The sequence below is a fragment of the Melospiza melodia genome, chromosome 20, assembly GCF_035770615.1.
Source record: "Melospiza melodia melodia isolate bMelMel2 chromosome 20, bMelMel2.pri, whole genome shotgun sequence".
NCBI lineage: Eukaryota > Metazoa > Chordata > Aves > Passeriformes > Passerellidae > Melospiza > Melospiza melodia.
Window position 1 is genome coordinate 4,288,822 of NC_086213.1, and position 25,392 is coordinate 4,314,213.

Genomic DNA, 25,392 nt, shown 5'->3' on the forward strand with positions numbered 1-25,392 from the left:
CAGCCTAAGGACCTCAAAATGCTTAAAATAAAACTAGGCCTAAAGCAGCCCTGAAAAGCTAAAGACACACCAGGTTTGCAGTTGAGAAAAGTGAGCTCAGAAAGACACAATAAACTTTCCCCAAAACTCAAGAGACTGACTCTAGGGTTTACAACCACTGCTTACAGGTTAAAACTTACAAAATATTGAGTACAGGTGAAACTAATTTGGTGAAATTTCTCGAAAATTGCAGGTGACAGGCCCGGGCAGACCGCAGGTGCTGTAAAATGTAAAAGCCTCGTCGGGGCTGTGTCCCGCCCGTTTTCCTGGGCAAAGGACACGGCGCCATTCCCCGGACCCCCGGGCCAGCTCCAGCCCCGCCGGGCACAACGGGGAGAAGCTGGGAAACAGCTGCGAAGCGCAGGAGCTGCAAGCGGGGCCCCCTCTGCTCACCCCGCAGCGAGGCCGCTCCCGGCGGCCGCCCCGCTCCGCTCCGCTCCCAGCCCGTGCTCACCGCGGCCTCGCGTGTCCGAGCGGTCGCGGGGGCTCGGCGGGCTCGGGCAGGTGCGGCGCCGCCCGCGGCTCCCAGACACCGCCCAGCCGGGGCTGCGAGGCTGCCCTGAACCCCACCCCCAGCCCGCACGGCACTGCCGGGGGGCACAGTGCATGGGGAACGGTACAGAACAGATGACAGCCAGTTCTTCCCATAGTAGAGTATTTTTGAGTCGCTAATGGGGATCAGACAAGCACTGATAATTGTGACACACTTACACCGACTGAATGAAGAGGCACGCAGCTCAAACCCACCTTCTATAGGTGGGTGCTGTCTAAAAACAGATGAATCATCCTGACTCAGTTTAAGGGATAAAAAACTGAAGCATCTACGATTTGCCTTGAATCAGATCTGAACACCACTGTGAAGGTGTCAGTCCTCCCTCAGTCCAGTTTCCCGAGGACATGGAACAATGAGGGACCATCTGCAGCAGCCAACAGCCCCTGGGCACAGAGGCTGGGTGCCGGCTGTGAGCCACCCTAAACCTGCACTCCAACAACCAGCTGGTGCCAACACCCTGCAAAGACAAAGGCTCCACACTTGAGTGCAGGCAGCTTCCTCTGCTGCATGCAGACACATTCTAAAAACCTGCCCATAACCCTCAGCAGCAACCTGTGCTCAGTGGCCCTCGATTTCTCCTTAGGCTTTGGTGCTGGCTTCCTGCTCTTGCTGTGTGACACTGTTCTAGATCCAGACATGAAGACGGAAAGTCCTGCATTATTACAAGACAAAGCCCCAGCACAGAATTTTGAGCTGAACATAGAAAGCTATTTTCTTTTGGCAATTGTTTTCTTTTACTCACCAATTTTGTATTGCTGTCTGTGGAGTTACAACAAAACATCAGGTCACTTTATTTTCTGTATTTTACTTATTTACATGTATGAAAATTTAACAAGGATCTCTCATATCTTATTTTACATATTCACACAATCAGGTACACCTTGGAAGGGGAAGAGACAGACTGTTGCCAGGCACATCAGATGCCAACTGGCACCGACCGTTTCCAGGGACTGGAAGCTGATACCATCACACTGTGCTGAATCCAACTGCCCTTGAAAACCATTTGCACTCTCCTTTCCTTACCTCTGCTCTAACTGAAGTTTTGGCAACCAAGGACTGTAGCTACTTAAAACCAAGCTGAGGTCAGGTGATAGATACTGGCAAGCCAATAGCTCAAATTCTTTTTTGTTTCAAGCACTTAATCAAATTCTGTTGAATATCAACAGCAATATCACTCAGGTCCTCTTGGAGCCTCAATATGAATCCAACAGAGAGACTTCTACTTCACTTCTACTTCCTTGCCACAAGGTAAAGCTTCTAGCTGTCTCCCTAAGAGAGGGAGCCCCACTCAGGGGGCACTGGCATGCATCTTGTCCAGGCAGTCAGTCCAGAAGGTCACGAGCCGGCTGTCCTTGTTCCAGCAGAAGTCTGTGAAGTCCTTCAGCAGCCGGTCCGCGAACTTCTCGTCGCCGGTGGCGCTGGAGCGCCAGGTTTTGGTCAGCATGGTGTTGTAGGCCCAGTTGTAGCCGATGCGCTCCTCACAGAACAGGCTCTGGCTGCTGGAGCTCGTGGAGTTGCGCCGGCGCCGCTGCTGCCCGCTGGAGAACTTCCTCTTGGAATAGGGCAGCTGCAAAAACACTGTCCCTGCAGGAAACAGGCAGCACTTCAGTCTGAGGCAGAGCTAAGGCCCTGTAGCTGATTGTTAAATTCCAAAATGAAACTGGCCTGAGTTTCATTTAATTGTCTTTCAGCAAGAGAAAATGGGATACACTTTTACCCTTGGCCCTTAGGTGCTCCTTCTTCCTGTATGTTACAGCACCAGGAGGGAGTGCACTTTGTCTGCCTTTCTCTTACAAGCACAGAATGAAGCAAAGATGGAGGCTCTGATCCATCTTGCTAGCTTCCCATCCATTTTCATTCTCTTCTGCAGTTTTCCAAACACTGCCTTCCTGTCATTGTTTCCACATCTCAGCAAGCAGACCCTAAATGCCTGATGTATCTCCCACACAGTGTGTATGGGTAGAGATGCATCTACAACAGACCTTAAGCATGAAAACAGAGCACTGACACAAGAACAGAGCACTGACTTGTCCCAACACCTTTCCCTCCTTCTTGCTTCTGGGTACACATTTATTTACATTGACCTTGGAATAAGCTTTGCCTTATTTTAAAAAATTTCTTCATTATCTGGAAAGAAAAGTTGCAGAGCTGCTGTAAAGCAGGATTTCAAACCAACATCATTTATTAGCAGCAACAGTTCATGCTTTTCATACTGCCCCCTCCAATCTTCTGGTTTGTGTTTTCTGACACACCTACTTGTCATCTGGTTAGGGACAGAACAGCACCAACATCATGAAACACAAACCACATAAAAATAGTTCTCTTGTTTGTAATAACCTCCTCCTTGCCACAGAGCCTCCCAGATATTGCTCACCTGTGACATGGATATACTGGGGCTTGTTTTCTGCTGGGAAGTTGAATGCAGAGGCTGAATATTTATCTTGTACAAATCCAAATCTGAAGAAATAGAGACAAGGGGAATTAAAAAAGAAAAGAAAACAAAAAGATAAAAGGAGCCACTCCAGGTAGAATTCATCAGCCAAAGGCAGGGGCATCAGAGGAAATCCTTCCACTATCCCTTTCTCATGGCCTGAAGGCAAAAGGAAAAGGGATGAAGAGATCTGAGCCTCTCCAAATATTCCCCAGCATCTACACCATGAAAGAAACTGGCAGCTCAATCACACAAAAGGATAAGGCTAGATAGTATCAAAAAGTTCCAACAATTCCTTCTTAAATTTGGCCCAACCTCCTCTGTACAGCTCCCACCCCAGTCTCCTGCCTATTGTCAATCATCAGGTGTCATCCAGCTCAAGACTATGCTAAGTACACAAGAAGGTGTTGTATTTTTAACAGTGTATAATACACTGTTCCTTCTCAGGAAGAATCTATTTACAGCCTTTCTGCTTCTAACTTGGAATAACAGGCACTTTCCAAAGGCAAGGCTCTCCCTAGGAGGACAGTATGGTTCCCAAGGAGTGCCAGGCTGAAACACCCCACAGCTGCCCCTGGCACCCACCTGGGGGCATGCAGGCTGTATTTTAGTCTGTCTGTAAGCAGAATTCAGAGAGGCAGACAGCACAGAACCCCAGTGACTCAGGAGTGACTGTTCAGCACAGGCCTTCATCCCACACTGTCCAGGGAGGCAGGAACTGTTGGGTCACCCCACTCCACTGCAGGCATACCTGTGTGCTATTGCTTCCTGGAGAAGATGCATTCTGTCCCAGTATGTTTCTGGTTCAAAGCCTGAAACAAATAGAAAAGTAACAATTATCTAGTAAAGCTACTTTATTTCCTTCCTTCTAAAAACTTAGGTTTGTCCCAGGAGGCCTCAGTTCACTCTTTCTTTTTCCCCTTTCAGTCACACTTTTTTGTCAGGTGTCTCTTAGAGACGTGTCTTGTGCACGCCAGTAGCAGACTCATATCTGAATTTATTATTTGTGCCTCTTGAGATGAAGGAGAGGAACATAAAGGGGGGGTATGGGAGGGGGCAAGGAAGAAGAGTGGGCTGCTGTGTATCACAAGAGTGCTCTGAAAATATTTAATTCAGTCAGCTGGGCTATGGTGGCCTCAGAGAATATGGATTTGTCACACTCATTGTTCAGTTACACCTGGACACTGAGTCAAGGGTTGATGAAAATATCAAATTTACTATGTTAAAACAGAGCCTTTTGCTAATTGTCCCTCCTCATGATGCAATTCTGCCCTTCTCTGCATGGGACAGGTCTCTGATCTTGTGGTTCCACCTGAGGTTTACCACAGCAGGCTCACTGGAAAGGGCGAGGTCACATTGCAGAAAAGGAGATTGCAGCTTCTCTGCTTAATCTCATGTGCAAACACTGTAACCATTAAAGTAACCATAGCAACAACAAAGAAGGATGGCAGTGGTGAAAGCCCAATCTTAGGGAGGGGGAGAATAAACAAATGCAGGATACAAATGCAGAGCAGCTGTGGGTCTACCAGCAAAAGAGACAAGAGTCTGTCAAACACAACAGCTAGTGGATATGGGTCTGAAAGGGCACTGGGTAAGCACCACTGGGGAGACCACCCTTCCTGTGTGCTGGTGCTTCCTGCTGCCCACAATCAGCCTGCCAGCACAGCTTCCTCCAGCACCTCCTTCCTGAGGGGCTGCTGACCTGCAAAAACAGCTCCTTTACCTAAGGCTGGCTGGTAAAGGAGCTCCTTTATGTCAATTCTGCACCAATAGTGACCTGTTTGCACAAAGAACCCTGAGGGGTAAAAGAAAGTGCATTTCTTACCATCAAACAAGTGCTCACTGCCCTCCTTCAGCAAGCAGCTCACGTTGAGGGGGATGAAGAGCTGAGCTCGGAGGGGGTCCCCGTACAGGTAACTGGGCAGGGCAAAGGGACCTTCCAGCACTGGGACCAGCAGGAACCCACAGGAGGTGGCCTTCCTGTGCCAGCCCTGAACCTGAGCAGAGAGTCACACAATGAATCATAGCACACATGCCAGCTGACAAAGGGCACTTCTGTGCATAAGAGCAACTCATTCCCCAGGAATAGATCAGACATGCTCAATTCTCCAGGCTCACCCTGCTCGGCATGGCAGGCACACCAACGTCCTTGCAAGCAAAGCAGTACAAGCACAAGACATCAGGCTTTCCTTTTTCTGAAGTGCTCATCAATCAGAAAGCACTTTAAAATAGGACATTTTTCAGGAACTGATTCAGCCTACTTATCACCAGTGGCTAAACACTTCTGCTTTACTGGAACAGTGCAATTGATTTCAAATAAAAGCAAAACCGACTACTCAGTGCTGTCTGGCTGGGTGGGGTAAAGCCTGGTGTTAAACAGTTTGAGTTTTACAGAAGCTACATAAGGGAAAAAGAATCTAAAAATGAAATCTAAAAATTTAATTTAAAAATTAAAAACTGACATGTTTTCATTTCAAAATGTTTTAAGCAAGTTAAAAAAAAACCCTAAAACATTCCTGAGCAGGAAAAACACATTGCCTGGAAAAGCCCTGTTATGAAAGCAATTCCACTGAGATTTAAAGGTTTAAGGTTTGGGGATAGAAGGAATGTAATGTGAAACAGATTTTTTTCCAAAGACCTGGCTCAGGGCTTAAAATTTGCCTAAGGGGGACTTAAATTTATCACCTTGACCTGTGTTGATCTCTGCATAGTGTGCACAAAACCCACTGAAAGCAGAACACACTCAGGCAGACAGAATGACTAGAGCTGGTGTGATAAATGCTGACCAGATGCAGCAACACTAACAACCACCAGGAAAATTACCTATAGAAATAAAGGCAGATGGAAGCCACCGTCTCTGTCCCTAAGACTCCTTAATACAATGTCCAAGGGACACAGAGGCCAGACAGGCACTTTGTGGCTGCCCAGAACACCAGGATCTCACCATCTCAAAAAGAACAGCTGCAGTCACTGCCATCCAGTGTAACTTGATCTCAAAGGCAGCGTTCAGGGAGAAGTTGCCATGGTAATAACAACTGCACCACTCCAGGCGGTCCGTGCGGTTGTTGACATCCACATCCAGCGTCACCGTGCGCTGCTCGGGCACCGTGGCAGCTGCGCAGCCGGGGGACAGCAGCGTCCACAAGGGCCGTCAGAGAGAAGGTGGCAGATGGGATGGGGAGAACAGAACCAAGATCAGACATCTGAAATGAATTTGTCCTCCCATTCCTCCCCAGGTATTTTTGGGGCTGGCAGAAAAGTCCCAGAATGCGGCACATCCAGGTGACAAAAGACAAAAATCCTGAAGTATTTCTCATGTCAGGAGGATGTGCTACAGAATCAGCCCCCCCAGGCAGTCAAAAGACATTTCAGCTGCAGTAAGGAGAGAGAACCAAGAACCCAGCAGTTAATCAACAAGCAACTGGTGCCATAATTATGCATGGCTAGACAACACCAGCTTCTTCATGCCCAAAACATTCTAAATATTTCTATATGCCTCCACCAGAAATCACAACAGGGTGCTGTTACATGGGGCAGGAGCATTCCAGGACTTTCCACAGCTAAAGGAGATTAGAAGTTAAACTTCTTGTTTCTTTAATCCCATATCAATATCCCACATTACCACAATGCTGAAAGTGCACATCCAACACTTTCTGTAAAAGCACAGAGTCAGCCAAGACATGCAGCAGCATTCTGACCACTGCAACAGCTCCTGGTGCTTTGCAGTGAGGGCTGGGATAGTGCCCAAGATGCAGCTCCCTTTGTGCCCCACAGCCCAGCATCCCTCAGGTGACAGAAACCCTCAGGAGCCAGGCAGGAGAGGGAGAGAAGCACAGCAGTGGAAGTGACCTGGCTGGGGTCACAAACGGGACTGCAAGGCTGGGGACAGAACCCAGATCTCCTGACTTGGAGGCCAAAGTCCTGCTATGAAACACACCATCACCTTTAACTTCTCTTTAGACAAATACATAATTTAACATTTCTGTAATGTTAAAAATTGACAGAAAACAATGGGCTGCAAGGCTTCTATGGGAAAACTTCTGCCCTTCTTATCACAGCATGCATGAGGGATGTGTGTTATCTCTTGCTGAAGTAGATGTGCACCCCTTGATAGGGTCAGCTTTTAAATTAACTTATAATTTGATGGCTTGATGGTATTTAAAATAAAAAAATTGAAATCCTTCCTCAAGGTAGATGGAAAGTTCCCACCTTCACTGCTACTGCAAGTTACCTGGAGGCACTTTCAAGGTTATAAAAAAACCCTTTATATTGCTATTACTGCAGCATAAAACATGAGAAATAAAAACACAACAAAAATGAAAGAACATCACCCAGTTTTGTTTCATAAATAAGACCCATTTGTGTCTTTGGGAAATATGTCATTTGCAATTTCTGAGTTGATCTGGTATTGTCAGACCAACACTGTGAGAGTTCCTTTTTCTGTCTCCTTTGGGATATTTTGAATACCATATTTGTGGTCAGGAGGTTATGGTGCCAAATTTGTAACAATGTGTTGGGAAACAACATCCTGGAAGCTGTGAAACCAAAGCAGCTCAGTCAGGTGGGTGTTGGTCATTAGCCAAGAGGTCAGTGATAACACCACAGCCCAGTGTGCCCAAAGCAGCACACTGTGAAGAATGAGCTCCCTGCTCCCTTACACTGTTGCTTTTCCCAGAGTCTGCTTGTGCAGACTCCCTGGTAGGGCTGGACTGTCCCTCTGCCTCGTCTGCAGCTCACAGGCAAAGCCAGAGGAAACCACTCCAACAAGGTGAGCTAATCAAAAATACATTAAACACTGAGGAGGAATGTCCATGTGTCTGAATTCAGAAGCTTCTGATTAAAACCAACTTGTTTTAATAGAATATACTCTGGCTTCCATAGGTCAGACTTTAAGAGGACTCACCTGCTTCCCAATTGTCTTCTACTATTGAGTATTTAACTAAGGATTTACTAAGCAATCGGAGAGGAGCAGGCAGGTTATTCTCCAGTCAGACTCCACTACATACATGACTACAGTTGCTAGTGCATGCACTGCTACAAATCAAAGGGACAAGATTAGCTGTGTCACAGGTCACACTTCCACTGGGGAGGGAAAGGGGACAGTCACTGGGCAGTGATTGGGAAGTTGGGAGGGACAAAGATTTGAGAGATACATGGAGCTTGTTCCAGAGCTCCCAATGCTTGCATGCAATTTTATGTCACAGCCTGACATTTAGGGAAGGTGGGGAGGGGAAGAAATAAAAACCACAACCTAATCAAGACCAAGAGAGGAACAAATGAAGTCACGTGGACCAGGGGTCATCTGGGTTTAGTAAAGCTCTTTACCTCAGATGAACTGCTGAAGTTTTTTTGGAATACTGTTTAGAAGAGGAACAGCACAGAAGCATCATTTATCCAGTTCCTTTGTAAGAAAAAACTTCCAAGCTCAATTTTTCTACAAGAAACCATAATTCCTGGAAAACCCAGACTGCATGAGAGCAATCTGAAGGCATTTATCACTCATTCAAGGGCTGCAAATGAGTTAAATAGTAAAATGGACATAATCCCAACTGAAAGGAAAAGGAGAGCTACTCAGGTGTGTAATACCCACATGCTGCAGGAATACACAGTTCCTGGCTGGTGTTAAATGAGAGGTGAGGGGGACACTGAGGCACATCTCTACTCATCCCCAGGGGTGCAGGCTGCTGAGCCTCGGGCTTCTCAGCTCACAAGAGAGCACAGACACAGCAATGTGAACTGGTTTTCTCAGGCTAAATAGTGAGTAAGAGATCAAACCATGAAGAGGATCTGGCTCCAGTGCCTCCAGCCTCCACAAAACTTCCATGCCAGCCAGTTCAGGCTTCAGCTCTAGCCAGCCACTGAGCTAATGAGGCTGGACACCAGCCAAGGAAACAGATTTATCATGTGACAGGGAAAATAACCTGCATATGTTGGCTTCAGGGAATTAACCATTAGTTCAGACTTCCTATCCGTAATGCTTTCAGATTTCTGATGCTGTTCTTCTTCAAACAAGGCTCTCAGAAATACACAAGGATTACTGTGACTTCAGGTTTAAGAGATACTACACCTGCAGTAAGGCACTTCTCTTCAGAAGGTTAAATATACACAATAGGAGAAAAGCAAAATGTTTCTTTTTATCCTTAATTGCCAGGCCTTTAACAGATGCATCTAAATAAACCTGAAGCTGCAGTTCCAGAGCAATGATTTTTCTTTTAAACAAGGAAAGGAGAACAAAAGCAAGTGACTCAGGCTGGCCTGGAAATGTAACAAGAAGCTGACAAAGCAACGGGGTCAGTCACGCAGCCAGTGTGTTTCATGGGCTGTTAGAGCAGTCAGGGTTACTCTCCACACCTCAGAGAACATCAGACACTAATGGGACCTTGCCCAGCAGCAAGATCTTCCTACTGCTTCCATAGCACAGGGATCATCTGCAGCTGGGCTCCACAGACTCATTAATGCAAGGAGTCTGGTTCAGATTAGCTAGAAAGCCTCCAGCACATCACAGAAACTTCTAACACATCTGGACTTCACTGTGGCTTTTGCCCCTAGGAAACAATTAGATATGTAATTTTAAGAACAGTTTGGTTGCTTTGCTGTTCTCACAACTTATCCCTCCATACTCCTTACAGGTTGTGAACAGTCTCTCAGGATTTGCAAGGAGACAAAGTATCTTCTTTCCTGAATTCTAGAGGTTCAGGAAGAAGGAACATTTTAAGAAATACTTCAGAGTACTGGAATACAATAAAAAGTAAAAGTTTCCTGCCCAGCCAGTGAAACACACCTCCAGCACATGAGAGCGAGTCCACATGCAAGACACTGTAAGGCCAGCATGAAATTTGCAGCTTGATTGCTGGTCCACGTGAGATCATCCCCTTGGCTGGCTGCTCTTCCCCTTTCAAATATCCCCTTGAACTTCCCCAGCTGTCACCTGTGCTGTGCATCTACCTAAGAGTGCAGCTGCCTGGCTCCGTCCTCCGAAACTGCGGCTAAAGGAACTGTGCCTACTTGCATAGGAGGCGGGGCGGCTGGGCAGCCAGGGCAGCAGGAACGCCGGGATCTCCGAGTGCAGCAGCTCTTCTGCCACAAAGGCCACCTCAAACCATTTCCTCTGGAAGGCTGAGAAGTCATCCATGGCAGCTGTGTGCCACATGGCAGGCTGTTGCAGCCCCACTGCACAAGGAGGAAGGGAAGTCGGTTAGGAACAAGTGTGTCACGGATTAATTTTATGAAAAATCCCTTTGCTAGGATATTTTTCTCCTGAGAAGCTGAGAGGCCTCAGAAATTAAATGTAAACAATAATTATCTGCTGCTGTGGAATGCAACTGGTGCATCTTTGATTGGTCTCATGTGGTTGTTTTTAATTAATGGCCAATCACAGTCCAAGTGTCTCAGACTCTCTGGTCAGTCACAAGATTTTATTGTCATTCCTTTATTTCCTTTCAAGCCTTCTGATGAAAACCTTTCTTCTATTCTTTTAGTATAGTTTTAATATAATATATATCATAAAATAATAACTCAGCCTTCTGAACCATGGAGTCAAGATTCTCATCTCTTCCCTTGTCCTAGGACCCCTGTGAACACCACCACACAAGTGGACAAGGCTCAGACAGAAAAGTAGCTCTTGATGAAAAATAGGCAGGATAAAAATTAGTTTATGTTTTCTGCTATTTCTTTTTTTTTTCCCTTAAGTAAAAAGGCCAAATTTCTCAGACTCTTGAGATTAGTGGTTTTGGTTGCTCCCAAAATGCATTCCTGCTGCAGCACCCCTAAGAATCAAGAAGAGCCCAGTGATTATGCAAAGGGATAGTGAGGAAAGTCTTGTAATAACAATGCTGACCTCGGTCTGGTTCTTTGTCCACAACAATCTTGTAAAAATAAAAGCCATAAATAAAGGTTCGTAAAGCTTCTCCAGATGCATGGACAATAAGCTGCTCTTCTAACATTTTCTGAACAAGAAAAAGAAAGAACAGAGCAAACATGATACAGAAATCACTCTTCCAATTACATAAAAAGGTTGCTAGAGAACATTAGGAAGTAATTTTCTTTTCCTCAGCACCTTTTTGTCCAGATATGTGCCTAACAAGAATACCAGCAAAGTTATCTCTTCATATTCAATAAATGTAGCAATTTCTTATCTCCCTGAGAAATTACATTTGACCTTTCTACAGATGTCTGTCTTTCTCCCATACCCTGCTCTGGTTTTATAGATGGATTTATAGAAGGTAAGAGTTTGGAAGCATTCTAAGTTCTCTGTTAATTGATATGGGATCTCAGCAGAGGAATGAACTCCAGAACATTTCCAACCTTCTGCCCCTGACACAGTTCAATACAGAAAAATCCCCTGATGAATACAAGCAGTGTTCCTGCATAAAGTGTGTCTGCTTCAGATCTGAAAGGTCATATGCTGGTTTTATTACAACCTTATTAACTAATTATCAGAAAGGAAAACCAAATCACAGCCCAGTGCCTCGATTCCAACACAATGCAGAGCACTTGGTAAGTACCAGCTAACTGGAGGTTATAAACAGAACTACCATCATTTAAGTAGAAAAAAGTATGTAGTACTAGAGAGGAATGTTGCTGTTTTGTGATAGGGAATCCAAAAAATGTCACCATTGCCTTGTATTCTATTGAGCACAGCTTTCAATGCTCATCCATAAGAGGATTTTAATAAGTAACAGAAATTATTGCTATGCTTTGCTCTAAAGCTTTACTTTCTTCCCAGAGTGAGGCATTTCTGGCCCTCCCTGTGCTCCTGGGGAGTTTGCTTACCTGCATGATGTCAATGGCCATGGCCTGGGTGTGCACCCCTTCCACGTTATTCACCAGCCAGTGCACAACTTCTGCACTGATGAAGCAGTAGGGGGAGAGCCCCTTCTGTTCAGAGAGCAGCTGGATCCCTGTGCTGGAGCACAAGTCACACATGTTAACACTGATCAAGAGCTCTTTTAGGTAACAAAGACAAAAATCACTGCTGGGGGAAAGGAAAGAAGGGAGAGGGAGGGTAGAATACAGGACAAGAAATGCACAGTGCCCCTGGAGTGATGTCTCATTTTGGTAACAAGATGAACAGCTGCCATTGACAGCACTTTGGTGACTTACTGGGAATTCTTGATTTGACAAGGTTCTGGGACTCTAATAATTGAAGTCTTTGCTCATATCAATTTCTATAGAATTTCTTATTAGAGAGTCTGGAACTGAATAACAAAAGGAAGTTTTGTTATTGTTTGAAAACTCTTCAACAGCTGACATGGGCTCTCCTTTGAGTGACTCCACTTCTCACGTCCTCTTATTAAACATCTCACCACATGTGAAGCACATTTGTATTAAAAACTTACGTGGGGTGTTTCATGGCTTCAAGAATCTCTACCAAAGTGGAGGAGGAAGTCAGAGCACTTGTTGAACACTGCTGAGAGCTGGGCAGTAAACAGAAGCAGATTCAGAAATCAAGGAAGCTGCTAGATTTGTTCAAATATGTACATATAAGAAAATTGCTCTCTCTTCTCAACAATGACTTTGCCACATTTATTTCCTTTTCCATCTCAAGCACAACTAAAAGCATCAGATGAGTATTTCCCCCCTGAGGTCACCAGGACATTGCTATATGCACCCAATGCACAGTGTGCCACATCCAGCTGTACTCAGCAGCAATTGAGAGCAAACATTTTGAAGTTGGCTAATTTTTTTTTTTTTTTTTACTGTAATATACAACCACAGGAAACAGGTGCTAATAAAGTTTATTTTCAACATTGCTTCCTCCCTGGGGTCTTGCTTCCAGGTTAGAACCTCCTGGATTTCATCAACCTACTCAATCCAATTAGACCTGCAGCCCCCCCACCCCTTGCCAAAACAGACAAGATGTCAATTCAAAGCCTGGTTTCCTACTAGCAAATTTCAGAAATGGAATTTCTTCATTTTTTGAAGAATGAAGCCCTTCTTGTGGGTGGAAAAAATCAGGCCTTGTGTTCATTTAATTCTGGAAAACTGGGTTGCAGGGCTTATTTTACTACCACTCTGTCTGCACGTGGAAATGCTGCAGTAAGGTCTTGTGACAAGTGCCTGCCCGTGCTGACAGGCACAGCACAGCCTGTTCCAGGCTCCTGCTTCAGTGCCCATTCCCTGACACCAGCAAGGGGCTGGGATTGAACAGCTCTGCAGCACAGCACTGCTGGGCCTCTCCTACCTGCCCTCTGCAGCAGCAGCTGTGCTGTATCCTGGCTCAGTGCTCTGGGTGCTCCCCTGGGTGCTGCCCCTGTCAGGGACCTGCCCTGTGGGGAGCAAGGTGCTGCCATCTGAGGATGCAGGAACTGATTGATCAATAGAGACCTGGGAGGAGCAAACACAGCATCATCTCTGTGAAATCCATCATACAATCCATTTCCCATCTTCTCCCCTCCCTGCATCATCCGTGCCTCAGCCCAAGTTAGTCAACAACAAGCAATGCTCTGAGGAAGCACAGGCATATGCAGAAGGGATAAATGCAGTCTTACTCTGTCATCACCACAGAGCTCCTGACAAACAACAAATTCAGACCCAAATAAAGATGAGGATCACCAACCCAGCAACAATTGCACTGAGAGAACTACTGGCAAATAAGCAACACCAGTCCAAACCTGACATTCTCAACCCAAGGGGTTAACTATGATTATAAGCACACAACAGGACACTTGGTCACTGGGAAGGTAGTAAGCATTTAGCAAACACAGTTTCAAGTCTAACTCTCAAAAATATGCAAATGTATCACACGAATTCAAGTTTCATAATGCTCAAAAAAACCCCCAGCTCATCTCCCCTCCTTTCTCAGGGCAGTATGAGAAGGCTGCTTGACACCCACCCACACCTATGTCGCCAAGACAACAGGAACACTTTCCTCCCGCAGGAACACTCACACTATTCCAATGGTAGACTGAATAGTTCACAAAATTACCATAAAATCATTGCAGAAAGAGCATGAATGCTGAAGGATTCAGCTAAGTACAGGCTGTAATTGCCATCTGTCATTAACACGTATGGTTTAGTAAAGGCACATTATATAAAAGCTGGAGAGGTGGGGGAGAGAACACGAACGGCAGAGGAACTCGAACTCAAGCTGGTATAAACATGGGGGCTGCTCTGCTGTGATGAATCCACAGCACACACACAGCTAAAAATCACAAAGCTGGGAGCTTGACTTAGGTCTGACTGTCAAAAGTCCTTTATTTATGCCATTTCTCACACCCCAAAAATCTCTAATGGCAGATGTCCCCTTTTGGGCAGCCAAAACCAGCAGATGCTCCAGGGTCAAGTCCTCAGTGCCCACAGCCAGCAAAAGCCTTTCTCCCTCCTCAGGGCTCACTTCAAGCAGCATTTCCTATGGCCACACTGTGTCACTGCTCATTCCTAACTGCTGTTAACTGGACAAATGACTTCAGTCACAAGGACTCCTTTAAACTAAGATGATACTATCTATTTTCAGCCTCAGTTGTTCAGGAATCCAAGGAGACAATTTGACTTGGATATCTCCAGAGTCACCTGTCAAACACCACAGAAGAAATTTAGTCAAGAACCAGACAAGTGAGCTGTTGCCATTTTGTTCAGTGAGGGAAGATGGAAAACAAGCACTTACTGAAAAACAGAAAAAGCAGCTTTAGTAGTTGACAAGACAGTACTGCAGAGGACAGCAGCCAGGGCACATGAACATCCAGAACACAGCACAAACATCGAGTGGTGGGAAAAAATAATGCTTGCATCTGCCACTTTGTTCTGCCAGTGCTGTACACCTCACTCTCATGGAAAACCAACACAGGTTCCCAGTGTGTTCAGCTCAGGACACAAATGCTGTCCATCACCTCAATCCAAAAGCCAGAGATGACAAGAACCCGTTCCAAACTGACCTGGGAGTAGAAGGTTGAAGCTGTGCGTGGGCTGCGAACAAAGTCCATAAAGAAGGCCCCATCCTGAAGGCATCAGAGGAAGCAGGCCCATTAATGGCAACAGCAACAGGAACAAGGAGTTCAAGAAAAGCAAATAAAAGGTTGTGCAAGTATGAAATGACCACAGAGAGAAAGTATGAGGAGAATGCAAATCCCAGACCCAGAAGGTCAGATGCAGCAGAATGCACAGCATCAGGATTACTCACACACACATCTTTACTTTCTCTCTGTAACAAGACATTGCTTTTCCTTGGCACAGATGCATTCCCAAAATTTTTAAACCCACACTGATCAGAAGCCTGATCAATTCACTGATCAATTGAAACTGCAGCCTTCCCTCCATACTTCAAAGGAGAAAGTCTTGAGCTCTGAAGTATGGGGGCTTCCATCCTAAATACACAACTGAAATACAGAAACCACAGGTGTAATGACAAATATCCAAAGAAGGTCAGGGTTTTTTTTTCTAATCTGCTAGACATTCAAATGATAAAGAGGGAGAGGCAAAGGAGCTCTTTTCAGGAAGCATCCTCTTCCTCTTACATGCAGGTCTGGTATGGTGCAAAGGAAAGGGAAGAAAAACTCATCACAAAGATCCTTCCAACACTGTGTTTAATACTTCATGCAAAATTAAACAGCCACTGCCTGTGCTATGCTCCTGCCTACTGACAAACCCAGTGAGTTATCCCCAGCTGCTATTCAAAGATGTGTCACGACTCTCTTATCACACAAGACAATGTAGTGGAACTCATCTAGATTTCATTCCCTATTTGCAATTCTTTATTCTGTTCCCTTGGCAAAATATTTTTGTCTAGCCTGCAGTTAAGATGATGCTTACCTTGGTACATACATATAAAACAGTTTCTGGGAAGAATCAATGCCAGGGTTACCTGCCTGGCAATTGACATTGTGCAGAGCCAAGTGCCCTGGATCCATAAGGGCAAACACTTCCCAAACAGAACAAGTGGGTTAAACCTCACTGGGTTAAATCAAGTGGGTGAACTCACAGTGCTGCCCAGTAACTGGCTCAAGTGACTTGTCAATTCTACTCTGAAACAAAGTGATGCAAAGCCAGTGGCTCAGTTTTCATCTGGAATAACTCAGGCACTGAAGGGCATCCTAGAAAAGCACTTGCTCCCTTGGCTGCTGGCAGAGCTCACAGCTGTGATAATTTGTCACTTCTCTGGCTGCAAGTGTGTGGAAAGGCAGAGCTCCCTGTGCTGAGGAGCCCTGCAGGGGCTGTGACACGAGGCACACACTGGCTGCTGTTCCCAAGTGAGCACAATGCTGCCTGCCCACTGGCATCTTTCCAACAGGCATAAGCCATCAATTAGGAGATTGCAATTGCTTATCTCCCAGTCCCTGTGTGTAAATATTTACAGGAGTGTTTACTGCTGCAGCATGAAAGGCCTTCAATTGAGAACACACTCTTCCAGAGTCTCCAGTCAGCCTTCCAGAGAGGCTTTTGAACATTATTTTTAACAATGGCATTTTCTGGTAGCACAAAATCTGCTGATTTGGTCCCAGCACACTCCTGTGCCACTGCTAGGGAAGCCCACTTTGCCCCTTCCCCCCTCTGCCACACACAACAACTGGACATAATCTTCTCTCCTGTTTCTCACGTGGAATTTTCACCAGTTTTACTGGTAGAGAGGACATTTAAGATTTCTGTATTTAAAGAGGGAATCTGATTTTTCAAAATGGTAGAAGAGAAGCATGTAAAGCCTGAATTATGATGTGGAAGTTTGCACACACACCTTGAGTCAGTCTGAGCACCTGCTGTTCCCAGGCCTAGCACATCCTGCTCCAGACTCATCTGTGCTCTCCAAACACTGATGCTATGAGTAAGTGTCTAGAACTAAGGTGATCACGGTTGCTCTATCACTTCAACTTTCAATATCTAGGTCTCCAGGATAACACAATATTGTTCCTAGTGGTGGCACAAAACAGTGGACGTAGAAACATTAGCTTAGAGAAAAATGCTGAAAGAAGTGGTTGATAGTGGTGAATCTGAGAACTTTTCCTTTGCAATATTTGAACTGCTGAACCCACACACAGGTCACACTTAAGTCCTCTACTCTTATCCAGTTCCTTGTTACTTCATTTAAAAGACCTTCATATCAGAACACAGAAAAATAATCAAATATTTCTGGTTGGACTTGGAAGCAGAGTTCCTGCTCTCCTGGGTCTCACAAGACAGTGGACAGAAAGGCTGAGGGATAGCACAGTCTTTTCTTTAAGTGCCTCAAGAGAGCTCCAGGAAGATCACCTTCTCCAGCCTGGAGTCCAGCCAGTGAAGGAATGACATCTAAATCACTTCTCAGGAACACACCCCCTCCTCTAAACAGAGGCAAGAGACCCAAGTTCCTGCTGTTAAAATCCCACTCAGTGTTCACACTGTCACAAGCTAGAGGCTGATTTTGCTCTCCAAGGCAGCCTGCACACAGATGCACACAGCTCTGCACTGCTACACCCAACAGCCAAGCCATGACTGAAATGAAATGTGCTACCAGCAAAGGAAATGCACTAATTAGCAAACAGCACTTAGATCAGCAAAATGCTGAGCCAGCATCCCAGGGATTCCACACCATTGTCACTCTTACAGAACTGAATTCCTCTGCCCTCACACACAAAGACCAGCATAGGAGCAGCCCTTGCTGGATTAGAGTAAAATGTGGTATGATGTAGTCAAATGCTCAGAGAAATAATCTTTGGTTATTTGATGAATTCTTATGTAGAAAGAGCAGCCAAAGAAAGCCCAGGGAGTCCTTACCTTGCGAGGGCTGTCCATATAGGTGGGTGTGATAGCAATGCTCCCACTCTCTGAAGGCTGGCCAGAGCTCTTCCCAGAAAGCATTGCTGCTTGCTGCTCCCCCAGGGTCCTAAAAGAAAAGGAAGGAATACAGAGTTTATTCAAACACACTTTGTGTCAGCTTCCCCCCAGAGGCAACTGTTGCAGAGGGGTACTGCTGTATTTTCAGATATTTGCTTTCCCACACACTAAGGCACAGATCCAACATTCCAAAAGTAACTTTTACCCCCACAAACAACATGGACCCTTGCACTCCGTTTTATTATGCATGTATAATACTAATATAGCATTAAAAATGTGAATCTCTTATGTATTTAACACAACATGAGGCAAGGTTCCCCAAGTGTGCTTTAGCCAGCCCAGGTGCAATATGCAGGAAGGATGTTCTTGGCTCTTCACACAGCCTGTAGAGACTCACTTCTGACTGGCTTCCATCTGCAGCAGAGCTGAGAGTGCTGAGGTTCCTTTTTTCCCAATGGGAGGTCCAGACTGCTCCAGGGAGTGAGTGGGAATTGGACCAGCAATCTGCAAGCCTTTCATGGCAGACCCTTTCTAACAAAGGAAAAATGGAAGCACAGACTTAGTCAAGCTAGGCTTAACTAGTAAGCAAGAACACATCACCTCATGTCAGCAGGGCTTCACTAAGCACATTTTAAAAAAGGAGTCAAACCTCTGGTACACAAGAAGGGGAACAGCCTAGTGTCTTGTGTGGACGTTATGCTGAAAATAAAATGTCTGTTATTCTATGGAAAAGGTGAATTTGGTTTAAAATAAATGACCTCATTTGCTGTGAGAATGGGAACACTAGCCAGTTTCTCTTCAGCCTCCTGAAACTGTTTACCCAAAGACTCACTCACATATTTCTCTTTTCCCAATCCTCCTCCTGAATCTGCAGCACAGAACCAATCCAGGTTACCCCAGAAGTGCCCAGCTACACTACCTCAGGCCCCTCTGGATGAACTGTCTGCATCACAAGGCAGAGTGGTGCACCCAGGCTAAGCTGCAGCACCAAGCAGAACACACCTCAAAGAGGAGGCTCTGGGTAACAAAAGACTGGCTACAGTATAAAACAGAGCAGTGGCAGGACAAGATGGTGCAGAAGAACTTGGTTTGTCCCTGAGAAAGAACTGCCCTGAGCCTGGGTGCAGTCACAGCAGCACAGGATGCTCATCCCAGGGACATTTCCTCAAGCTGTTGAAGGAAACAGCTTTGTTTCCTCTCCCAATACATCACTTGAGTGATGCAGAACGAGCACATTAAGCCCCACTGTGTGAAAGCTGACACAGCACAGGCTCAGCAGTGTCCTTTAGGGATGGATGACAGGGACAGGGACACCATGCCCCACCTGCCCGGGGTGCACTTGGGTGTGGCCATGATATTTTATGAAAAATCCTTTCCTTAGGATTTTTTCTCCTGAGAAGCTGATAGGCCTCAGGAACAAAATGTAAACAACGATTATCTGCTGCTGTGGAAGGCAACAGGTGGATCTGAGATTGGTCTCATGTGGTTGTTTCTAATTAAAGGCCAATCACAGTCCAGATGTCTGGACTGTCTCAGTCAGTCACAAGCCTTTGTTATTCATTCCTTTTCTATTCTTAGCCAGCCTTCTGATGAAATCCTTTCTTCTATTCTTTTAGTATAGTTTTAATATAATATACATCATAAAATAATCAATCAAGCCTTCTGAAACATGGAGTCAGATCCTCATCTCTTCCCTCACCCTCAGACCCCTGTGAACAGGGACACACTCTGTCTCTCTGCTGACGCCTCGCCAGCGGCCCGGGGCACACCCAGCCCCGCGGGACTCACTCGGATCATTCGATCGGAGCGGTGGCGGCGGCGGATGCGGTTCAAGCCCTCCACGAAGCGGATGAAGCCATCGAGGAGCTGCCACTCCTCCTCGTCCGAGCGGGGCTTGTCGCCGTACACGTCGCAGTGCGCCTCCCCCTCCATGATGCGCTTGGTGGCGCTGATGCAGGCGGGCAGCAGCAGGAACCGCGTCCTCCAGAACTTCAGCGACTCGATCAGGCTGCGGCAATGGGGAAGGCAGGACAGAGGTCAGCACTTTCCTGGGAAGGGTTTTCCAGAATCTAAAGTATAAATCTTTATACCTGCTGCACATTTCAGCGATCACCCTCGCTGCTATCCCTGGCACAGAACGAGCACACATGCAAAAGAATGGTGAGCAATTTGAAAACCACTGGCAACAAGGCTCTCCTCAGAATAACTGTCACACAGTTATGCTTTCTTTTCTGTAAAAGATAGGCCCCAAAAGCTTTTTCTCTATAAATATGCAAGCAAAAAGGGATTTTCAAGGTGCACATTAGCGTAGGAGGTATTTTGACTGAGACCTGAAAAGAAAAGATGATAAAGACTGGTTATGTGGAGAGAAGATATCAAAAAAGCCATTGATACTAGTTGAGATATTCCACATTTCTGGTAAGCACTTGCTCCACAGCTTAGGAGTAGGATTGTATGTCAAACCCAGCACTCAAGCAAACCTGCAACAGCTTCAAAATAAATGGAAGTTTTGAGTCAGATCAGTAAGAAGCCAAGAAAAGCATCTGTGTGGTACAAAATGCTATCTTATTTCTTTGCATTTCTAGCAGAGGAAAAAAGAAGTTCATGCTGAATTTTGAGATCAAGAGTCTGTATCAAAGGTCATTTTAAGCAGCAGCAACATAGAGCAAGGCTCCCACAAGGCAACAGCTGCTGGAAGCTGACAGTGAAAGCAGGCCAGATATTCTCCCTGGAGTACTGAGCATTCGTGGGTTGAACTTGATGATGAAATTTTAGGTCAAAAAGAAAAAGAGGCAATTAGGACACAGAACAGTCTGGATGGAAAAGAAGCTCTCACCTGAAATCCTCCGAGCCAGCAGAGCAGATATACTGATCCAAGTAATTCCACTTGTACTCTTCTAGTCTCTCATGGGAAAATTCTACCCAGCAAGAGACAAATTCAGAGTCAGAGTGTGAGGGGCACAAGCTGTAGGTGTAGTTTATCTGGGCAGATTCATATGGATACCTGAAAGATCAAACACAAGCATTAATCAGGTATTATTGATACTGATGCTTCTCTTTCTTCTCCTAAAAAGAAAGGTGTTCTCTCAAGCAAGCACAGAGCTGGAGAAGAATGTTCATCAGAACACTGGCAGCAAAGTGCTCCAGCAGAGATACTCACTTTGGCAGGTAGCGAGTGACAGTAATTATTTTGTCCTTTAAGGTGACTTTGTGGAAAGTACGGCCCATGCTCAGCCAGTACTGATCCTCTTCCTCAGGTCTATTTCTCGACACAAGACCTGCTTGTAAAAAGCAAAACCCTTTCAGCTTACTGCAGTGTCAAAGCCATATTTTCTGAGAAATCTTTTGCTAAAATTTTTTGTCCTGAGAAGCTGAGAGGCCTCAGGAACAAAATGTAAACAATGGTTATCTGCTGCTGTGGAATGCAACAGGTGCATCTGTGATTGGTCTCATGTGGTTGTTTTTAATTAATGGCCAATCACAGTCCAGCTGGCTCGGACTCTCTGATCAGTCAGAAGATTTTATCATCATTCCTTTCTTTCCTTGCTAGCTTTCTGATGAAATCCTTTCTTCTATTCTTTTAGTATAGTTTTAGTACATAATTTTCTTTTAATATAATATATATCATAAAATAATAAATCAGCCTTCTGAAACACAGAGTCAAGATTTTCATCTCTTCCCTCATTCTGGGACCCCTGTGAACACCACCACACTGCAGTACTCAGAACTTTATCAACAAACTGTGCCTACAGGAAGAGAATCCAGAACTGGAGTCTAGAAGTCAGCTTCTGATCTCAGCACAAGCTAAAACCCAGCTTTTAGGCCACATTTTTAGGGAGCAGCTTTTGCTCTAACAGTTAAGATGTGCTGATATCATAAGCAAAGAGGAGCACTTGGGATTCCTACGCCACCCATTCAGAACTTCCCTGGGCAGAACCACCAAAGAACAGCCAACACAGTGTTGAGCAACTGGTGGATGTGCTTAATTTGAGGCTACTGGGGCTGGCAGAAGAGCAAAGGCTGACTGGCCAGGGCCAGGTCACTCACCTCTGCTGTAGAGGGGACTGCTGCTGAGCGGGGGCGGCACGGCCGGGGCCGGCTTCTGCGGCTTGGGCTGCACAATGATCTGATAGCCCTGCATGAGGCGCTGACAAATGAACTCCTCAAACACCTGCTGGGCTGTCATCTGCACTCCTTCCTCATCCCTCCTGGACACAAAGGTTAAGCAGAGCAGAATAAGGAGCTGACCACACACCTATTCTTAGCTCTGCTCTGGAGCCCTGTGCCTGGGAGCACCTGCCTGTGAGAGCAGGAGGGAAAAGGGGCACCTTGTGACACAGGGTGATGAGCTGGCTGGCAATATTTACTGCTGCCTTTGAAAGCAGTCTGGCAACCTGTAACAAATTTTCCTACAGCAGTTGTGGAACAATAAATTGCCCAAAGATGACTTTTCCAGCACTTTGCAGGCAGCCTCAGTGCAGTTTGCACTTGTTCAGGAGAGCTCAGAATGCCAGTGGGCAGCAATGCTCCAGCCTCTCCCACAGTGGGAAGTGGAGAGCAGGGAGGGGTTGGAGAACACATTCATCTTAGTGCAGCTCCTGCTCCGAACTTTGCCTTCCTACTGACATTTCTTTCATGTGTTTCTTCATTAATCCTATTCCTTCCTATGTATTTCAACCACCCTGATTAATACTTTTGTTTTGCTCCCATAAAGCAGAAACACAGGCAGGTCTTTTGATGTCTTACAAGTTATGGAAAGACTAAAAAAAAATTTAAGATAATGAGACTGCTTTAGTAAAAATCAAACTAACCCTATTAAAGAATAGTTACCAAATACCTCTGAGACAAGCAGAGAAGCTCTATTCGTCCAACTAATTCTGTTTTCCAACAACAATCTTTAAACTAAATATCCTTTAGAGTGAGGATAAGCATCTTAAATACTCTGTCCACATGTATTTGCTCCTTGAGTGTTTCCAAAACACTTGCTAGGAGGTAGATTAACAGGGATTATAGCTTGAATATTTTGATCAAAACACAACAGAAAAGAGACATAAAAATTTGTATCCAAACAATTTCTAACATAAATCTATGGAGCACACCATACTGTCAGGTGGGAACATCAGAAAAAGTCCAAAGCTATCACTGGAAAAAAAATAATAAAAAAGTAAGTATTCTGCTGCTCTGTTAGCAATCCATCATTCACTTGTGTTCCAGATTGCAAGGTGACATGTATTCTATTACCATCTGTATGGCAGTTGATTTTGTCAAGTGGGCAGTTTGCCTTATCTCTGAGCAATCAGGATCACTCCTCCCTCATGAGGGGACAGCTGCTGATAACAGCTATTGAATGTCACTGCATGGCTGATAAGAACTACAGCATCCCATTGGGAGATGTGAGCCCAGAGGGAGGAGCCAAGCATTCCTACCCAGATATAATCCAGAGGTTTTGAGACACCAGCACGGCTTCTGCACTGGATTCCCCAGAGGAACAGCAGCTGCCTCTCCTCCCACTGGATCTTCAGAGGAAGAATCCATCCTTCTCTACAGGATCCCTGCTCCAGCAGAACCACCCCTGACACTGCAGGAGGGCTGCAGTCACAATTCCAATGGGACTGCCACCAACACCCTGACCAACAGCATCAGGTTGTGTTCTGATTCTGTCAGTACTGTTTTCATTTACTGCATTGTTTATTTTATCCTTTTATTTTCTTCCCTATTAAAGAACTGTTATTTCCTGCTCCCATAATTTTTGTTGCCTGAGAGCTCCTTAATTTAAAATTTACAGCAATTCAGAGAGGTGGCAGGGTTCATTTTCTCCATTTCAGGGGAGGCTCCTGCCTTCCTTAGCAGGCACCAGTCTTTCCAAACCAAGACAACTGATCCTCTTCCATCACCTCCTTAAGCACAGGAGGTACAGAGGAGGTGCTGGCCAAACCTGTCCATGTCAGCCTCGGGCAGCAGGTCGTAGCAGCCCTCGGTGTAGTCGTTCTGCAGGCTCTGGCGGTCGGGGAAGTAATCGGTGGTGAGGGGCAGGCAGGCAGGGGTGGTCAGGGACTTCCAGTCCACTCCAACTGTACAACAGAAGCCTGGCACTATGGGGGGAGCAGACAGTGTCAGAACTGCCTCGTTGTGTCATGGGGGCACACAAGGGGGGCACGTGGGGTCACCCGTGCAGAAACGGAGTGCAGAGCAGGATGGAAGGAGTGCATGAAGAGGGGAGTTAAAGAATGAGAGACGAAAAACAGTTGGCATAAAGTCAACAGGGACAAAAAGGGGTGTGGAATGGGAAGGGGAAAAGAAAATAGGATGGGAAGAAGGGAGGGAGAGAAAGAGACAGAGTTTGTTAAACAATGCAGTGCACATGCTGATTCAATCCCATCATGCAAAAGGCATTCCAAGTTAATACATTTAATTTCCTCTTGATTGAAAGCTAGAGCTGACATAGCCACTGCTCTTCCAAAATTACAGCAAGTCAGGTGCAGTTACTGATTATTAATAAACAGATCAACATTCCAAGTCTGAACAAGAAAATCAGACCAGTTCTGCATCCTAGACAACTGCAGAAGGAGCTGGAGAGGAGGAGAGAAAGAATGACAGACCAGCCTCTTTCTGGAATAGTACAACAGCAGAAAAGGGAGTATTTCCACAGTTATAAAAACAGAAGATATATCCAGAGGGGTGGGAAGACCAGAAAAATAGTAACTTGGGAAGCAATCTTTTCCCACACCCTTTCCTAGAGTTATGCTGCAGTTTTGAGATTACAGGGATGTAAAACTAGACATTAAAAAGGAAAAGCTAACTAGATTATACCAAATCATCAGCTCATTACATTCTGACCATTCACACTACTGCATTACATTCTGACCCAATTAAAACAATCTGTATCACCTACTGATGCTTAACTTCTTGTCATAGAGCTCCTACAGACAGAAATTTATTTTACTATCAAACTGTTAACCCCAATGGCAGGAACACTGCACAAGAAAGTAATATATGACAGACTGCTACAAAGGAAATGCTTTCTTAAGCAGTGACACACTTGTTTCTCTAGGACATAAAGGCAGCTACTTCTCAGTAAATGGTACCAAATTCAGAAACTGACTGTACTAATTCTACTTCAACAAGCTGGTACCAAACAAACTTTTCATACTGAGAGGCAGAAAAGAGTTCAAAAAGCAGCTTTAGCTTTTTGCAGAATAGTGTCTGGTAAGGAAAGAATTTCAGCTGTAACACAACAAACAGCTTCACATGTTCTTAAGAACTACAGAACTGCAACCACAGTGAGACAGCAGAGGCAGATCCTGCAAATTACTGCAGGCCAAAATAAACCTCTGCCAAAAGCCAAGGAGGCTCCTCAGTTTCTTGCCTACCACCTCCTGATGCCTCTATATATGTACATGCCCTTTCCCTCCCATCTTCCCACCTATGCAAACTCTCTTCCAAACCTTTCTCCTGCTTACTTGGATCTGGAGAATTAGAGACAGCATCTTCCAAGGAATCCTTGTTCTGAGTTTTGAGGTTCACCCCTATAAGAAAGAAATGGTTTTTATTTTAAGCAATTACGCACTTCTCTTGAATTTCAAATAAAAATAAATCAAAAGTGTGATGTTTTAAGATACAGAATTTC

At 45.3% G+C, this 25,392-nt stretch overlaps 1 protein-coding gene across 10 annotated transcripts in view; it reads right to left on the minus strand.

Annotated features, from left to right (window-relative positions):
* Window positions 1-1,359: 1,359 nt before the first annotated feature.
* DEPDC5 (DEP domain containing 5, GATOR1 subcomplex subunit) overlaps window positions 1,360-25,392 on the minus strand; it is a 43,440-nt gene continuing 19,407 nt past the window's right edge. The window contains exons 25-44 of one of the 10 annotated variants that reach the window (XM_063173309.1): window positions 25,226-25,291; window positions 24,303-24,374; window positions 23,701-23,857; window positions 21,813-21,973; window positions 20,926-21,043; window positions 20,602-20,769; window positions 19,554-19,773; window positions 18,163-18,296; window positions 17,706-17,814; window positions 14,897-14,959; window positions 13,207-13,349; window positions 12,362-12,439; window positions 11,796-11,928; window positions 10,861-10,969; window positions 10,029-10,193; window positions 5,968-6,137; window positions 4,849-5,020; window positions 3,775-3,835; window positions 2,967-3,049; window positions 1,360-2,176 (exon numbers count right to left, since the gene is read on the minus strand). In XM_063173309.1, the coding sequence (XP_063029379.1) occupies window positions 1,881-2,176; window positions 2,967-3,049; window positions 3,775-3,835; window positions 4,849-5,020; window positions 5,968-6,137; window positions 10,029-10,193; window positions 10,861-10,969; window positions 11,796-11,928; window positions 12,362-12,439; window positions 13,207-13,349; window positions 14,897-14,959; window positions 17,706-17,814; window positions 18,163-18,296; window positions 19,554-19,773; window positions 20,602-20,769; window positions 20,926-21,043; window positions 21,813-21,973; window positions 23,701-23,857; window positions 24,303-24,374; window positions 25,226-25,291 (2,678 nt within the window). In that variant the 3' untranslated portion in view covers window positions 1,360-1,880. Of the gene's footprint in view, window positions 2,177-2,966; window positions 3,050-3,774; window positions 3,836-4,848; window positions 5,021-5,967; window positions 6,138-7,926; window positions 10,194-10,860; window positions 10,970-11,795; window positions 11,929-12,361; window positions 12,440-13,206; window positions 13,350-14,896; window positions 14,960-17,705; window positions 17,815-18,162; window positions 18,297-19,553; window positions 19,774-20,601; window positions 20,770-20,925; window positions 21,044-21,812; window positions 21,974-23,700; window positions 23,885-24,302; window positions 24,375-25,225; window positions 25,292-25,392 lie in introns of those variants that run through there. The other 9 variants (XM_063173307.1, XM_063173310.1, XM_063173308.1 and 6 more) reach the window with 9 other exon arrangements.